This window comes from Pseudopodoces humilis, chromosome 10 (genome assembly GCF_049639895.1).
Source record: "Pseudopodoces humilis isolate 2021_Gansu_Grassland_sample_001 chromosome 10, ASM4963989v1, whole genome shotgun sequence".
In the NCBI taxonomy this organism is placed as follows: domain Eukaryota; kingdom Metazoa; phylum Chordata; class Aves; order Passeriformes; family Paridae; genus Pseudopodoces; species Pseudopodoces humilis.
The window spans coordinates 1,793,748-1,811,593 of record NC_142209.1 but is presented as its reverse complement, the minus strand read 5'-3'; the positions used below and the strand labels follow the sequence as shown (position 1 = coordinate 1,811,593).

Genomic DNA, 17,846 nt, shown 5'->3' with positions numbered 1-17,846 from the left:
AAAGAAAAAAAGAACCCCAAACAAGAAAACCGAAGGAAAAAGGCACATTTAACCAAGAAACTCAGTGTGACTTTCATTTATTGTCAGCAGTTTTTCAGGGCAGGGGTGAGTTCTGGATCAATCTCCTACACCACTCTCGGCCTCCAGTAGCACGTCAGCAGCACCACCACCATCACACTGTCCTCTCTCTGGGAGCAGTGGCAGCACCACAGCTGGGCAATATTGCTCGAGTGCAGGCTCACCCCTGCAGCTTTTGGCACAGACTGGGAACGAGCGTCCCTGGCAAGAGCTCAGGCCCCACGGGATCTCGTGGCTGTGCAGCAAGTGCCTGCCTTGTGGCAAAAGCAGCTCTGAGGTACTTTATCCATTGTACTGGGGAAGCAGCAACTCCTGTTGTAGGATCCAACACGCCATAAATCACCTTGGTCTCATTCAGAACTGTTACCAGTTTGTATCATCTTCCCAGTTCAACTCCTCTTCTTCACCCCAGCCTGTAGCTTCAGCCTAGAATCACATAAAATGATCACGATTAAGGTATGTGGAATGTACTCGTGTGCTTAGCACAGCCCCAGGAGTCAGGGAGGAGCCTGTATGGCTTGGGAGGGCAGAGCATTCATCCACAAGGCCAAAAGCTCCAAACTAAAATGTCAGTATTTGCACCTTATGGTCTTAAAGAACTTTAAACTACAAGAGGAATCACCTTAAAGACAAAAGGAGACTTAACAAGGAGTCTTACTTTTTTTTTTTTTTACTGTTTGTCTCAAACCCACCTTCCATTAAAAAAGGATGCCATACATTAGATGATTTCTTTCCCCCAGGAAAGAGCTGTTTTTTTGTTGTATTCTAACACCAAGTTTGATCTCCCACTGACACAGCACTGACTGACTGCCCTCCAAACTGGAGTTGGGGTCCTGACAGACACACTGTGCCACTTTGAAATGGCATAAACAACTTCAGTTTACAACCCAGGCTCCTCTCCCCATGCTCCCTGCTATTCCTGGGGTAGCTCTCTTGAGGCTGAATGAGAAAAACAACTTGAATTCAACACCTATTCCCTAAGGGAGTTACATATTCAAGTGGGAATGCTGCCTCCCCTCCTAGGAAACAGCACTGCTCTTTGGAGTCTCCCTGATTGGGCTACAGGGATTTATCTAGTTAAAGAAACCCCAATTCTGTGGCTCCCCTGTGTCTCTGAAATAGAGAAACATTTCAGCTTTCATGAAAACATCACACCCAAAAAAGCTTTACTTTGTAATCCAGAGGTTCAGGTCTCCTGGACCTTAATTTACAATGCTATTATGTTTTGCTAGTAGAGTCAGGAAAAACACTTCAGTCCTGGGAATTCTCTGTGCCTGAAAGTCCCTTCTCTGTGCACAGGACCATGTCTTTTCAGCAGCCAGGATCCAGCCTTGTTTTACCTGCCTGACAAACCAAAACTCCACTTAACAAACCACAGCATTCCTGCATCTAGGATACAGCAGCACAGAGTAAAAGCTGGAGCTAAAACTCCTTAGTACAAATGGAATCCATTCCCCGTTTCCTAACAGAGTTCTCTTTGCTGTATCAAGTGCCCACTGCAGTACCTGGTGCCCTGCTAAGATGCTGTGTGCTTGGGAGCCTCTCAGGCCTGCAGTCACCTAAACCTCGAGCCTCTTACCTCAATCACATCAGCTGCTGCAAATTTGGATGAAAACAGCACAGTCTGGGAGGCACCTTCCCTGCTGGACACCCCACCCGAGCAAGTGGGAACAACTGCTTCTGTCCTTGCCTCAGGTAAAATCAAGAGGGCAGAAGAAGGTTTAATGTCTGGGATCATGTCAGCAAACCAGTCCAGCTCAGGGTCTTGCACAGGTTTCTTCTTCACTTTGATTGTGAATTCTTCTCCAAGGCCAGACTCTGATGAAGACTTCAACCTTTCCTGAAAGGTTTTTGGCAACACAGTTTCTCCCAGTTGTTCCTCATGGTCCCACTTTTCATTGCTCCAGCTGTTCCCATGGCAAGACTTTGTGGGTGGACTCAGTCTGAGGCTTTTGAATTCTTTGCTCAGTTGATGGGTACCTGGCAGAGGCCTCGGCCTTTCAGCTGCATCAGCCTGTGTCACAGTGGGGCAGTTCCCTGAGGACAGTTTAGGACTGGGGCTCCTGGGTTCAAAGTCATCCCAAGGCTTCTCATCTACATCATGATCAGCAAAGTAAGGTCCCGCGCTGCCCCGCAGCTCCCGGGGCTGAATCTGAATGTTCACAGTTTTCTCAGTGTCCGTCTCCTCTGATTCACTCCAGTCTGGCCACTCCTCTGCTGGCTTTTCCGAGGTAGTCAAAGAGCTCCTGCTGTTCTCCAGTGTATTAACACTTCCAGGAATTCCATTCAGGGGGGGCTGAGTGTCTTGCTCACCTGTGGAAGACAAATGGGTGTTACACACCCATTTAAAGAGAGCAAATGCAGGCAGAGGTGGAGTTATGTCTAAAACTTCTTGACATTCCAGGCACCATTTGGCATGGGAACAAGCCAGTAATTGATTGGAAAGAAAGCTCCTCTTGGATTAGAAAGCAGGGACACCTTTCCTGCTTGCAAAGGAGGGAATTCACCTCAGAGCCCTGTGGCAATACAAGCTGACTGCTGATAAGTAACAAATGACCGAGAAAAGGCCATGGAAGGAAACAGAATCAGCTTTGACTGTCAGAATGAGCTGACCTGTAAATCCACAGTATCTGCTGAGCTGTGGGAGGGATGAAAGCACAGCACAGAATCTGCCATAAGAAAACAAATTCAAGTCCAGGCACCCAGTCTGTGGATGTCAGCTTCCCAAAGAGCCATTCCCTAGGATGTTAAGGATCACTCTACCATTCCCTCACTGTTGCCTTCCGTGGTTCACTGAATCTTTCAGATCAGCTCATGGGGGGAAAGGCACATCTTTTCAAGCAACACTTCCTTGGTGAACACTTGATTTCTGAAAGGAAGCACTAGGGTACGTTTTACCTGTCTTTGAAGCCAGGGGATTGTCTTGTTGCACGGGAAGCTTTTTGCCAGGTGCATTTGCAGAGCTGGGGAAAGAGCTGGGACTGCTCTTCAGGGGCCGAGAGGTTTGGTTTCTCTGATTGCTCACACCGTGCCTGGGGGAACCTGCCAGGAGAAAGGGAAAGAAAGGACACAAGTCCACAAGGTGTGCTGTCAGTCAGAGCTGAACTGCCTGCAGCACTGGAATGTTCTTTTTGAACAACACAGAGGCCTGGCACAGCAATCCAACAGCTGCACCTCCTGATCAATACACAATAGTCCTCTGTTCCTGCTGCCTGCAGCTCTTGCCAGTACGGCAAGTTATACACGGTCAGCTTTTGCTGAGATGTTCTTTCAAGAAATACATAATGAATAAACTGACTAGGATCAGAATAGATGCTTAAAAAATGCTGTTTGCCACCTGGCTGGAGGCAAAATCCCAACTGCATCACAAATCCTCTGGTACCTGCCTTACACAAACGCACTGCGCTCGCTCACAACAATTCCAAGCATAAGCACACTACACAAACCCCTTTCCATGCCTGGGCATGGGCACAGCAGCTTCCTGGAATGAGAGTCTCTACTCTGAAGGCTGACTGCCAGCTGCCCTCATATCCCAGCTGAGGTGGGTGGTGGGCAGTAAAGGCCGTGCTTTGGAGCTGCCCAAGGTGGGTGTATTTCTTTCACTGGCCCAGTGATGACAGCTTGGCGAGCACCAAGGTTGCAGTTCATTTTTGGGAGCTGCAGGGTATGATCAAGGGCTGGTGATGGTTTGCCACACTTGTGTTGCTTTTTGCAGATTGTCACTCACTGCTGAGGACAAAGGTGGGGTTTTTGTTGTTTATCAATAGTTAAATCAGATCTAATTTCAAGTATATTCTAAAAATCAGATCCAATTTTAAGTATATTCTGAAAAATAAACCTGGTTCCAGCCTGCAATCCAAAGTGGTTTATTTACTACAGTCTCCTAAAATAAATAATGTAAAGAAACTAATGCAGTGAGCCATCCACAGATTTTAATGAGGGGTGGTAGCTGCCAGTACACACATAAACAGGAAGCAAGCACTTAAACTGATCTCTGTCATGTATTTCATTTGGGATCTCTGTGTCTAAAGTTGCATAGATGCTGACTTTTCCCTTGTTATAAACATTCATAGTTTCAATATCCAGAGAAGCTTTCCCTTAGCACACTTGGTTCCAAATTATGTAGCAGGTGCAGGGACTACTGTCTTCATTTGCATTAGCTGAAAAGCCTCCAGAGAGCTGATAAAATAGGGAAGTTCGTATTCCTTTTCCAATCTATGAATAGAAATTGGGGGAAGAACATGAGATTTACTGTTTTTAAAAACAGGAAGGACAGAGGGAATATTAAATAACTGCCTATATAAGTCCTTTAGAAAGGCAATATAGTTTTTCCACAGAAGACACATAAACACACTCTCTATCTCCTTTACTTACAGGGATTCTTAAATGAAGAAGAGGTTTCACTTTTTCCCAATATATTTGGCATATTTAAAATACTTTTATATAACTCTTCTTCTGATATCAATTCTGTGTCTGCAAATAGCAGCTAACTTAAAAGTTTGGCTGCAAATTAGCTTTTTTTTCAATTAATCTGTCACCCAGAAAGAGATAAATAATGCAAGAAATTCAGCCTACACTGCTCGGACAGAACGGGCAATCATCCCAAGAACACCCTGACTGTATCTTTTACCTTCTGGGGAGAGATCAGCAGTTTTCATGAAACTTGGTGCAGAGCTTTTGAAAATCTTCGTTCTTTCTCCACCCACAACCACTTCAGGCCCAAGCAGGGAGACGAGGACGGCCAAGCTGTGCAGGGTTATCGCCACGATGGAGTCACTGGTGTCCCGCAGGCCCAGCAACACCTGCACCAACAACACACTGATGTCAGCACAGCAGAACACTCTGCTTTTGCTCTGCTTTCCTCTCCAAGGGTTACTTTTGTAGCACATCTCGTTTCTAATCCCCTACAGCTCTCAGCGGAGACTGGATGTTGTTTCATAGTATAAAATCAGCCTTCCACTTTGTGCTACTAATTAAAGAGGGTGGCTGATCAGAGCAAGGTGGTCTAGTGGAAGGGTGTTAGATAAGATTAGATGGTACTTGAAGTCCCTTCCAACCCAAACCATTCAGTGAAATCCCATATTCCAGGATATACCACCCATTGTTCTGCTGTCCTTAACCTGTGGCAATATGATGTTCTTCAGCTCCTCCCGAGAGAACAGCTCCGCGTAGGCGTGGATGTGAGACAGCAGCACCATCCGCACGTGCTCCTCGTGCACCTCAAACAGCTTCAGCAGCACGGGGATGACGTGGGCCTGGAACAGGGCTGGTGACAGCAGACAGCTGGTCTGGCTCTCCCCACTTTGCTCTAGGGAACAGAGGTGAGGATGGGAAAAGGCTGCTTGACCCACGAGACAGCTCACCCAGAAGCTACTGAGTGCTGACACCAGGATCATTGCTAATTCTCCTCCCAGCATCAGCAGAGCAGAGCAAAGGAGGGAGCACAGATAACTGTCCTTTCCAGTTCTGTTACTCTATTTGTTCTGCTTAGGGAAACACCACTATTCCCTTGATTCAATGAAACAACTGCTCTGAATTCATTCCAAACTTGTCAGGAATAATTGTGATGAGGAAGTATTTAAAGGTCACCTTTCTTTGGGCCCAGCAGATGAGGAAGAAAACTCTTGACAGCTACGGGTTCTGCAAACACGAGCTGATTGAGTAGGAGAGGCACCAGCCGTGATGCTATCAGCTCCTCTGACAAGCCAGCCACCCTGTCCAGCAGGAATCTGCATTCCAGGAGACAGTAATTAGTATCAAGGCAGCCTTCCATGCATTTATGCCTGTTTCCCTTAGTATCATTTTCCCCTTTTTGTGTCTGACTGATCCAGAGTCAGTGTCCCACTGCAGCCTCTCCCTCTGGCTGCACTCTGAGCTGCAGAGAGAAGCCTCTGCTCCTGCCTGAGGCAAAGACAGCACAAACCAGGAGCCAGAACCACATCCTGTAAAACCCCACACCCAGATCTTGGGCTGGCACAAGCACATCCAGCTGGCACAGGAAGCTGCTGGGACATCAAACTGCCTCAGAGCTGGCATCTCCTGTGAAGAGCTACAGTCCAAACTGCAGCAGAGAGTTTTCCTCTCACTCCCCACCCTGGTCCATCACAAGGATTTTCCTGCTGCTTTGGAAAAGGCTGTTCTGCTTACTACACAAAGGGAAGTTTCCCTTGCACAAAGGGAATCCCATTTTTAAACCACTTCCATCTAATGAGGCCAACAGAGTAATGATTTGGTTTATTGGAGTTTAATTTTGTGCAACTGCTCTCATCTGTCAGATTTTCGTTTTTAAAATATTAATTATCAATTACTGCTTTTTCTTTATGTTTGGAGGAGACCAAGAGAAGGGTGCAAATGCTGTGAAGGCCCCTCTTCCTGATAAAAGGGCAACACTCCCCTATCTTTAAGCAAAGTGTTCATCCCCTCCCTCAATAAACACTGCTGACACAGAAATAGTGAGAAGCACTCTCAATGTTCCTGCTAAGGATCCCCATTCTCCTCATACTTCCTCCACTTAAAGACTCAAACTAATGAAAAATAACTGATGTATAAAATAGGCAGGAAAACAGCTCTGTGAGAACACCAAGGCTCTTTTATATGGAAAAAGAAAAATTCAGCTCTCCCTTTTTCAGGCCTAGATAATGTCATGATTACACAGAAGATTCCCTGACAGAAAAAAAAAATTCATGGGGACCATACCAGTGGGTCCACTGCAAGACATTCCACTACTGCAGCTGAGACATCCATTACAGGCAACAGCTTTACTCTTGGCACCACATGATTAATTCACCCAAGTCTTATTGCAAACTCTCTCATTGGCAAACTCAGTCTAGAAGCTGGGGAGCATCAGGATGATGCAGAGCCCAGCAGGGACTGCTCCTCCCAAACACCAAACCAGTCACAAGGAATTGGGAAACAAGAGGTGAAGAGTTTCCTCTTTGACAGGACTCTTATTTTGGCTGCACACTTTTGGAGAACCCAAAGTGTTACAGAGTGAACAATGTTCCAAAGCCACCAAATCTGCCACCTCAGGGGCTTCCCAGGTCCCCCCACAATCCATTTGCAGTTGTGTGCTTTATCATTCTGAAATAAGAAGCTTCCACGTTACAGTTCCTTCACTTACTTGAAAAATTCAGTTTTCTCCTCCTCAGACTTCAGTGTTAAGGTCTTCAGAAAATTCACAACTTCCAGAAAATCATTCCTAAGCACAAAACCAAAAGATGTCACATGTAATCCTTATTGATGCTTAAACCACCCACAGGGGAGAGACTGCATTCCCACCATTCCTTTAGCAGAGGGAAGTCAAATGCTGGTGGATCAAGAGTGCCAGCAAGGAGGTGACACCTGAAGGCTGCTCAGCACCTCTTTGGGAGGGCTGGTAACACCCTCTTGATTTAAGGAGCCTCTTTGTCAAAGATCCCTGCAAGAGGCAGGGATTAAATCTGCACTCCCATCCCACCTTCACAGAACTGATGCTTTGCAAGACAGAAATCAGCAGTATCAAGACCAAGAGAGGTCTGATATTCCCATCCTTACCTGAAGAACTCGTGAGACAATAAGTTGGACAGTGGTGGGCGACACTTTGGGTCTGGATTCAGCAGTGTACAACGCAAGGTTTGCTGAAAGCTGGAGAGAATATCTGCTGAAACTGAAATTCAGAGCACCTACAGTTAGATTTCTCTCTCCACACCAAACAAGCTAAGTTCAGGAGTCCTCCATGCTCCCCCCCAAAAAACTTATTTATAGTTCTAATTCATAGCAAAAGTGCAAAAGGAAGGGGAAAATAGTGTTTCAGTTTCCCCCCCTAACCTGCCTGGCTACTGGGCCTCCAAGTTCTCCCAAGAAACTTCCTGCTGCTTCTCTGCTGGAAGTGGCAGCCCCTGCTCAGACCCACATGCCACATCCATAACCCTTGGTAGGACCAGAGCAGGACTGGGAATGCTCATGTCACATGGGATGGTGACCTCCAGCCACATCTGACCACATCCCCACAGGAAAAGGGGAACACAGGAGAAGCCAAAATCCGCAATCAGGGAACAACACTGGCCACTGAGCCCACAACGCTCCTGCCAGCTGCAGCAAAAGGTGAAATGTTCAGCCATGCAAGGAATGAACCCCAGGGCCTGTCAGCAGCCAAACAAACCAGTGTCATTCTCACCCTGATCATTGAGAACTGTCAGGAGGTTCTCAACTGTTGTTCCAAATGCGTAGGCATCCCTCGCATGCCCGTAGCTGCTGGGCAGGATTTTGAAGTCTGCAGACTGAAAACAAAACAAACAAACAAAAAAACAACAACAAAAATACACCAGCAAAGCAGGAGCTTATGGAATATGTGATGTTTTCCATAAGTTTTTATTCCCACCCCCCACCATAAACACTCTCTAGTTCTTTTTATAGCACCAAAGCTCCACTGTGTACCCTACAAGTAGAATATTATGCTAAAAAAAACCTCCACTGGGGAATTTATAACCCAAAGGAGCAACTCCATCATGATGGAAGAACTCCTTGATGAATGCAGGCAGTCAACAGCTTTCAGCATTTCTATGGAAACAGGCAGTAATTAGACAGCAGAAGCACAAGCAGCTCCAAGGATTCTCAAGGGCTAGGAAGTGACTAACAGGTAGGGAAAAAGCTGTGGTGAGTTACACAACCACAGGACCACAGTGATCTGGGCAATCTCAGCAACTACTCTGTGATTTAGAAGAGACACAAAGCATTGGAAAAGTAGTATTACCTGTGCCCAAACCAGGGATGGGACAGAGGAGGGACAAAAGGAAACCTCAGATATTCTCCAAGAGCCACTTCCATGCCTTTTAGGCATGAGGAAACACAGCATGAATGTGAAACTATTTCCTGACCATCACATTTTTCTTTGCTGCCAGCAGGAAACTCCCTGAGCTGTCACTCACCATCTCCTCACAGGGGATGCACGACTGCTCTCGCACCGACTTCACGTGACACAGGAACTGCAAGGACAACAAGGGGCCATGAGCTGCCTCCATGTCCCCTCAGTGCCAAGCAGCAGAGCAGGCTGTGCCCATGGGCTGGGGGGTGGCAGCAGCTGTGGCCCTGCCCCTTCTGCTGGCACCCAGGGCAGGCTGTGCCTGCTGCTGCAATGACTCTGCCCAGCAGGCAGCAGAAATCAGAACAGGAATTGCTCTTTCTGCTACCAAGCAGTGAAAATGCCACCAGCACAAGCTAAGGAGGCAATTAAATTACTTTCCTTAATGACTTCTTTCGACCTGAATCTTCCTGCTCTTTATTTTTGTATCCAGAAGGGCAAAGATTTCTCACTCTCCAGCCAGCAGTGTCCCTTAGAAAAGCAGCTGCATTTTGGCTAATGGAGAATTAATTTGTGTGGACATTTTAGTTTAGTTATGGTGTCCTTAGAGCAAAGATTGAGGATAGAGCTGGCAGGGAGCCAACACATTTAATAGCAAATCCAGCTAAGTGGATGGACTTGGGCCTTCACATGGCCAAATTCCACAGGCCAGGAATCCTCCCCTGGGCATCCAGGGTGCACTTGGCTTGGCTCTTACCTCTGGGGTGGCTTCACTGAAGTTACAGACTGTTTCCATTCCTCCCAGCTTCCAGTGCCCATCCTCACTCACAAACACTGATGATAAACAGACGTTGTTATGCGTTAGGTTTCCCTAAAACATAAACACCAAAAAAAAAAAAAAAAGGGTGACTGACTTGGGGCATAGATGAAGATGTAAAAATCTTAATCAGCACACTAATTAGGTGCTGCAGGGGGCTGAGGGAAAGCTGCCAAAAAAGCACACAGTTCCTCTGGGATTTTGTAGGTGAGCAGCAGGTGCCAGGCAGGAGGGCCAGGGTTTTCGTGCAGACAAAGCCCTAATTGTCACAGCCCCTGCAGTGCAACTGTAAATCCAGGGAGTGAATCCAGCTGTGAACACAAAACCCCAGAGCTGCAGTCTGAGCTGGGATTTACCTGCAGTCCTGGGCAAACACACAGTGCCCAGCCAGGGCAGCAGTGACACAATCTCTGGCATGGGGCAACAGCTGTAAACAAACACCAAGGCCAAGCAATCCTATTTCTCTAAAGCAAAAGGTACTACAAGCAGATGCATTAACTGAGAACTGCCTCTTCCCTCATTTCCACAGCATTTTCAATTACCCTTTCCTTCTCCAAAGCAGCCAATTTTAGCAGTTTCAGCCTACAAGAACTGTTTGGCACGTGTCTTTTCGGGAGGAATCAGCAATAAGTCACCCAGACAAGCCCAGGTACAACACTCCCCTGTCACATTTCCTGCATCTCCCACCAGAGCCTGATGATGCTGCCGGAGGTACCTACCCTGTCATGGAGGAAGATGAGTGCCAGCAACACATCGTAGATCCCTGCACAGATTTCTGCAGCAGAGAGTGTCTCCAGGACCATCTCCAAGGGCTTCACCCGCTCTGTGACCAGGTGGATCCCGTTTGCTTCCACAGTGCAGGAGAGGAAGCGCAGAAGGCAAGGGTGGCGCAAGGTTTTCAGGTGCTTCCAGAAACAAAGATGTGTTAGACCTCCTGTGAGGCATCTCCTCCAGATGCACAGCTTAGTCCTGCCCCCTTAGCCATGTTTTCTCATGCAATTCAGACAGCCCATCCCTGCTCCTCACCAAGCACCCAGCAAACTCCCCCACTCAGACTGCAGAACTTTTTATAATACACTGAAACAGAATCATAGAATGGTCTGGGTTGGAAGGGCCTTAAGGACCATCTTGTTCCATCCTCCTCCCATGGGCAAGGAAACCTTCCACTACCCCAGGTTGCTCCAAGCCCTGCCCAGCCTGGCCTTGACAATTCCAGGGATCCAGGGGTAGCCACAACTTCTCTGGGTACCCTGTGCCAGAGCCTCTCCACCCTCACAGAGAAGAATTTCCTACCAATTTCCAATCTAAACCTACTCTCTCTCACTTTGAAGCCATTTCCCCTTGTCCTGTCACTACATGTTCTTGTCTCTTCCTCTGTCTTGTAAGCTTCCTGCTGGCTCTGGATGGAGAAAATCTTACACAGAATAAAAGTCTTACTCGTAATAAATATGGTATTTTGGGTGGGATTCACCCACGAGAGACCCTGAGTTGCCCCTGCAGGAGGAGGCAGCACCCTGCAAAGGCAGGACTGAACACTGCTGCCCTCACCACGCAATGAACTGTGCAGCTGCCAACCCCCTTCTGCCCCATGGCCAAGCTGCCTGCCAGCTTTTCTCCTGCCCTCACTCCCAAGGGTTAGACCCCTGTTAGCAGTGATTCCCATCCTGCTGGGAAGGAGGGGCAGCTGTGGAGTGTGTCCCAGGCAGAGTGCAGTACCTTGGCAGCTTTGCTGACCCTCTCCTCGTTGTCCCGCTTGTACACGAAGACGGAGGCCAGTTTGCCATCCTGCAGCACGGCCGGGTAGACGGTGTGGCCGGTGGGCAGCGTGAACGGCGGCTCCTCCAGGGTGTAGCTCTTCAAAGCACTGTTCTCCGAGCCCATCCCTCGCAGAGATCCCCTCCTCACCACCAACAGGCTCTGGGTGAAGGAGGATTTCCTTTGGACTGATTTAGTTCCAGCGGGCACTGTCCAGTTCACGTTCAGAGCATTTTCTGCAAAGCACGGAACAGCCATGAAGAACCCCCTCCTGCCAGTATCCTCTCCTTGAGCTCAGGGACAAGAATAAAATCCCCAAAGTTTACTTTGTAAAGGAAACCCAGTGTCCACTGAAGGGTCTGGATCAACGGTGAGCAGCTCTCAGCACTGGGGATTGGACTGCACTGGCACCTGTGTCAGCATCACCACCAGTTCTGACACAGTGCAGCACCCACAGCCGATCCCTGACCCGGCTGCCAAGCTGGGAGCCACCAAAAGCAGGATCCACCAACCTCCCCAGCCACACAGACACCCACTCCAAGGGTTGTTTAGCTGACATTAAACACAGTCAGCACTTAGGAAGTGTGACTGCCACTCCACAAGGAGCCTCTGGCCTTCTTAAAAACATTGCTTCTCAATTCTCCAAGCCAGAGAAGAATTGAGTGAAGGAGGAAGGATTACAGGATGGATTTCAGGAGGTTACCTATAGCCAGGTACCCTCCTCCAGCAGCATGTTTTTCCCCTTGATTACCTTCTCTCCATGTGACAAATATTCCTTCTGCCTGCCAACCCTTCCTTCCTCCCACAGCCTGCCAGGAAGAGGCTGACACAGATTTTTGTGCTGTTTCCTCACACACAAAACCAGTAAAACAAACACACTGATTGCAGAGGCTCTTTTGGAAAACACTGACCCAGCACAAGCTCTGTCATCAGGCTTGTGATCACAGGCCATGGGTGAGACCTGAACCTGTCTGCACACAGAAGTCAGCAAAGCTTCATCAGGAATCAGAGGGAGAGAGCAAACCCTCAGCTTTCAGGAAAACTGGGGGGAAATTGCCCACCCCCAAGCTTTTTAATCTTTTTTAACTGGAGAATTGCTTTATAGTGGTTGTTTCAGCCAAGACCTGAGGCTTCAGGAAGGCAAGGACACAGGAGCCTCCCACTCCCCTGCAGAGCTGTTCCACCAAAGCTGCTGCTCTGGCCCCTCACCTGGGTCTCCAGTTAGGTCTCCCACGAGCCCTGAAGTGCTTTGGAAACAGAGCTGGTCTGTTACAGTTTCCTGGCTCCTTTAACCCTCCAGAGGGTACAACAACCCCTGCAGCCTGAAATGGGGGGAAGAGGGGCTTTTAACTGAGCTTCTGTGTCCTGATCCACCTAAAATCTAAACTGAATTAACTATTCAGCTTCCTTGCAGCTTCCTCATTCTCTCCGCTCTGGTGTCAGGCGTGGATCTGCACCTTTTCAGCACTGATTCCTTAAATAGGACCTTTAAGACATAAAGGGAAAGTTATGGAAGTTTAAATTGCAGCTTCCCAGCACACATCTCTTAAAACTGGGGGTTTTTTTGGTGAACTCCCTGGCAGAAAAGCACTCATGCTGCTCCCACACAGAATATTCTCCTCTCCAGCCAGAACCTGGGAGCTTTGCCCTGGCTGCAGTTCCTGGGCACAGCCAGTGCATTTCTCTGCATTCTGCTCTTCCCAGCTCTGCCTCGTTTAGTTCTTCTACATCAATGATTTCTCACTCAGATTTCATTCAGGACACCTGAAAGTATCTGGGCTGACCTGATGCCTCAGGCTCCTCCAAATACACATGGACATATTTGTCTTTAGGGACACACACAGTTCAGGAACAGAATCACAGAATGGTCTGGATTGGAAAGGACTTTAAAATCTCATCTCATTCCACTCCCCTGTCATGGGCAGGAACACCTTCCTCTATCCCAGGCTGCTCCAAGCCCCATCCAGCCTGGCTCTGGACACTTCCAGGGATCCAGGGGCAGCCACAGCTTCTCTGGGGAACTTGTGCCAGGGCCTCACCACCCCCACAGGGAAGAATTGCTTCCACACATCTCACCTAATTTTCCCCAGGTTCAATTTGCAGCCATTCTCCCTTATCCTGTCACATCTCCTGACGAAGAGTCCCTCTCCAGCTTCCCTGTGACCCCTTCAGATACTGGAGGGCTGCAATGAGGTCTCCATGCAGCAGGACAGGCAGAACAACCCCAACTCTACAGGGGAGGTACCCCAGTCCCCTTATCAACTTCAGAGCCTCCTCTAGACTCACTCCAACAGTTCCATGTCCTTCCCATGCCGAATATTGCAACACCAGAGCCATCCTCATGCCTGTGATGTACCTGAGATCTGCTGTACAACAGCCAGCTCCAAACACACCTCCCCTCTCCAGGGAAGCTCCTCTCAGGATCAAACACGGAGCAGACACCGAGCCTTTTTCCAGCCTTTTTTTTAATGCCTACTGAAACTGCAGCTGGAAAAAGCGTCTGCAAAGGTCTGTGCCCAGGTGTGGCACTCCAGAGCCAAAATAAACCATTACTCACGCAACTATGAGTTAAGAGCATTAACCCTTTTGTATCGTGTTTTCAACAAACTGTAAATATGAACGTCAGATGTAACACACAGAACAGCCTGGGATAGAGGGGAACCCGGCAGGGAAAGCCAGAGGGATTGGTAGTTAAGGACAACGTGGATTTGCTACCAGAAAGAGGTGGAATTTCCATTTATTTTCCTTGTGGGGTGACATACAGGGTATTCACCTGAAACACACCTGGCGCTCCACAGCTCAGAGAGAGGCAATTCCCGGCTTTCCAGGCGCCCTGCCCGCCACCTCCCATCCCAGCAGAGCCTCCTGGAAGCGCTCCCAGCGCTGCCGGGGCTTCACTCCCAAAGGCAGAGATCTCCCAGCCTGACACCTTCAGATGCTCACCCTGCCCAGCCCCGCAGGCAGCCGGGCGATCAGCAGGAAGGAAGCCCGGTTCTACGGCACTGCCCCAAGGCCGGTGGGACCCTGGGCACCGGGCAGAGCACGGCTTTAACACAGCGGCTGCCCGGGAACAGCAGAGCGGCCACGGCGGGACCTTTGCCCGGGAGCCGCAGCTCGGCCCGGGGGGCGGCAGCGGCACCGCGTCCCCAGCGGGGCTGGCAGGGCCCGGCCCGCCCGTCACACCCCGTGCCGGCAGCCGACAACACCCTCGCCCCCCGGGCCCGCCCGTCCCCGTTCACCTGTCCCCGCTGGGCCCCACCGGCCGCTCCGTGTGTCCGTCTGTCCGTGTGTCCGTCTGTCCGTGTGTCCGTCTGTCCGCCCGTCCTTCCGCCCGCCCGGCCCGGCAGCGCCGCCCGCCTCGCGCGCCCCCTGGCGGCCGGCGCCCGCAGCGCCCTCCCCGCTCGGGGCGCGGCCCGCGGAGCGCCCGCCGCCATCTTGGGTGAGGGCGAGACTGCCCGGCCGCCATCTTGGGTGAGGGCGAGTCTCCCCGGCCGCCATCTTGGGTGAGGGCGAGTCTCCCCGGCCGCCATCTTGGGTGAGGGCGAGTCTCCCCGGCCGCCATCTTGGGTGAGGGCGAGTCTCCCTCGGGATCAGGGAATCCTCATGGCTGGAGGAAACCTTTACAGCCACCCAGTGCAGTGGTGCAGCCGGCACTGCCGCTGGAACCGCTCAAGCGCATCACCCAGCGCCAGGTCCAGACCCTCCTGAACACCGCCGGCAATGGTGACTCCAGCACCTCCCTGGGCAGCCTGTCCCAATGTCTGACCACCCTGACAGTGAATTTATTTATTTTTCCCTAATATCTGCATCTCCCCTGTCTCAGCTGGGCCGTTTCCTCTTGTCCTCCCAGCAGAAGAGACCGAGCCCAGCTGGCTGCAGCCTCCTGTCAGGTGTTTGCAGATAGCCATGAGCTCCCTGAGCCTCTTCTTCTCCAGCCTCCACACCCCCAGCTCCCACAGCCACTCCTCACAGGATGTTTTGTAGACCCTCGTTGCCCTTCTTCAGACACGCTGCTGCCACACAATGCCCTTTTTAAAAGCCATTTTTAAATATCCTTGCCCTCCCCATGCCCTGCTCAGGCCTGCCCACAGGCCGGGCCGGAGGGTGCGAGCGAGGCAGGTGGTCTGGCGCTCCTGCATGAGGGGATCCATTTAATGCCATTAAAACTAATTGCTCTCCATGCTGCAGCGTAAAGCGACTCCAGGGGGAGATTTCACGTGAGTGTTTTGGACGGCGGAGCGAAGGTTGAAAGGAACGGCTCCAGAGCGGTGGGAGGTCTGGGCTTTTCACACGCTATTTTCATATCGCCGGTGTTATTCCAGTTTCCTGCAGCGCCAGGACGTGAGGATGTGGTTTGCTCAGTGCCTCTGAACAGCAGCACAGCCCAGGCCCGTGGCCTCGTCTAGACTCAGCTTTAATGGCCAGGGCAGAGTGTTTAACACAGGTGGTCTGAGCTGTGCAAGCGCCTTGGCTTTCTTCACTAGCTCAGCCCCACGAGTTTAAGCTGCGCTGAGTTTTGTGTTGCCAAATCCAGCACGAAGCGTGTAGAGTGTGTTCTTTAGCAATACACTTTGCCCCCTCCATTTCTAGGGAAGCCTTCCAGTGCTTGGACAGCACGGGTGATCCCACACAGGTCTGCTGGACAGTGGCTCATCAGTGGCAGAGCCCCGTTCAGCACAGCTAAAGCTCTGCTCCCTGGATTGCAAAAGGGATTCCCTCAGATCCGCTCAGCTGAGCCTCACCAGCTGCTCAGGCGAGCAAGGAGAGGGGATTTCTCCTGTGACTGTGCACGGGGAGGGCTGTAAGGTGGCACAGCAGGGTTAACATGAGGACAGTGCTAGGAGGAGTCTGCTCCTCTGGCAGGATGTGCTGGGAGATGGATGATCTGGGGCTTTTTTAAAAAAGAAGAAATATGATGGGAGGAGCAGGGTGCAGGAAAGAAAAGTGGGTCATAAATAGTGTGACATATGTAGTATTACAGGGTGACATAATGCACACAGGAACAGAAACGAAATAAAGTTCAGGTACACCACCTCTATCTGTCAAAGGCAGGAAAGATCCAGTCTTTGGCCCAGATGGGACAGACATCCAAAAAGATCCTGGCCCCAAAGTGCAAACTAAGGGGAACTGTGAACATAAGTCACCAGTTTATTCAGGGGGCCGAGAGTGGTTTTGTATGTCCTGTGTGTGTTTGTGGCAGGGCAAAGGCAGAAGGTCAGAAGATGTGAACAACTGGAGGTAAAGATAAAAACTTCTTAATAAGCAACAACTGATTTCTACTCACAGCCCTTGGCTCCAGCTTCAGGCTGTGGTGTGATTCATGTGGCTGTCAGGAAGAAAAAGCAAACTCTGGCTGTTCTGTACCATTTCTGGTGTGTTTCCTTTGCTGGGCTGTTTCTGGAGCAGCATTCCTAACCTTTACCTGCTTTTCCTGACTGATTCCGTTGTTGCACACAGGCTAAAGTGGCACTGAGGGGTGTGCCCTGCTCAGGGCCCTGTCACCAGGTGCTGCACAAAAACCCCAGCTGGGCTTCAGCCCCCAAACTTCACCCTTTGCCTTTCCCAAGCACAGCCAACGTGGGCTCCTCCAGAGAACAACCCAGGACCTGATCAGCGAGGTGTGAACCCCTCTCCCTGTCTTTTGAGGGAAGAGATGGAACCAGCAGGATTACAGAGCTCCTAGAAAATGCCTCATTAGGACTGGAACTGGTTCTTTAAGTCATTTGGGCAAGAAAAGATCGGCACAGTGGAGGGACAGAAAGCTGTAGAGGGGGATGGAGCAAAACTCACTTCAAAGGTCTAAAGCTACAGCACAGTAGCTCTTTGCTTCCAAAGATATTTCTCAATTTCTTACTAAACAGAAGTGGGTTTCTCTTTTTTTTTTTAAGGGGGCAAGGATCCCAGCATATTTTTTCCAGCTCTGGGAAAGTCCATGTTTATATTCAAGTGGGCATCCAGAACAACTACCTGCAAAAACCACCTTGTGAGTATGAAATACATGCAGGGGAGTGCACTCCTCCTGTCTGTGCAGCTCCGACACTTCTCTTGGCACCTCAGAGCTCTTTCAGAAGAAAACCCCAAAACCTTAACCTGAAGGAAAAAATGAGAGGATCACAAGAGCTTCAAGGGTGATGTGAATTGCACCAGGAAGTCAGCTTTGTGCATTTCATGGTTTTTGAGGATGGTCACAGAAGGAATGGAGCTTGTCACCATCGTCAGCCTCTGGCTGTGGTGAGTGGCCAGCTGAGCTCACCAGTGCTGCACTACAGGAATTCCTTCAAAGAACCTGCCAGAGGGGCCCAGAATCTCTTGTATCTAAACAGAGCTTGTCCTGCTTATACCAGAGGAAGATACATCTTGTTCCTGTTTCATTTAATCCAGAGTGGATCAAATTAAACAGAATCACGGCAGTCTGAT

General features: G+C 49.8%; 1 protein-coding gene across 3 annotated transcripts; it reads right to left on the bottom strand.

Moving 5' to 3' along the window:
* Positions 1-60: 60 nt before the first annotated feature.
* Positions 61-14,797, bottom strand: SCYL3 (SCY1 like pseudokinase 3). Of its 3 annotated transcripts, none has more exons than XM_005528673.3 (14): positions 14,669-14,797; positions 11,391-11,665; positions 10,394-10,579; positions 9,615-9,728; positions 8,985-9,041; positions 8,234-8,336; positions 7,612-7,723; positions 7,199-7,276; positions 5,668-5,807; positions 5,199-5,386; positions 4,709-4,880; positions 2,977-3,120; positions 1,658-2,391; positions 61-504 (listed from the first exon to the last, which is right to left on the bottom strand). In XM_005528673.3, the coding sequence occupies exons 2-14, from the start codon at positions 11,553-11,555 to the stop codon at positions 442-444; spliced, it is 2,256 nt and encodes a 751-aa protein (XP_005528730.2). In that variant the 5' UTR covers positions 11,556-11,665; positions 14,669-14,797; the 3' UTR covers positions 61-441. The 3 variants fall into 3 exon arrangements, with proteins under 3 accessions (XP_005528730.2, XP_087916863.1, XP_087916862.1); XM_088060737.1 differs by lacking the exon at positions 14,669-14,797 and adding an exon at positions 14,203-14,223; XM_088060736.1 differs by lacking the exon at positions 14,669-14,797 and adding an exon at positions 12,639-12,747.
* Between the last annotated feature and the right edge of the window lie 3,049 nt (positions 14,798-17,846).

Coding starts and splice junctions, on each gene's coding strand:
- SCYL3 (XM_005528673.3), bottom strand. CDS start 11,555: ATGGGCTCGGAGAACAGTGCTTTGAAGAGCTACACCCTGGAGGAGCCG. Junction 8,337..8,984: donor GCATCCCCTGTGAGGAGATG/GTGAGTGACAGC, acceptor TTTTGTTTTCAG/TCTGCAGACTTCAAAATCCT. Junction 7,724..8,233: donor GACAGTTCTCAATGATCAGG/GTGAGAATGACA, acceptor TCTGAATTTCAG/TTTCAGCAGATATTCTCTCC.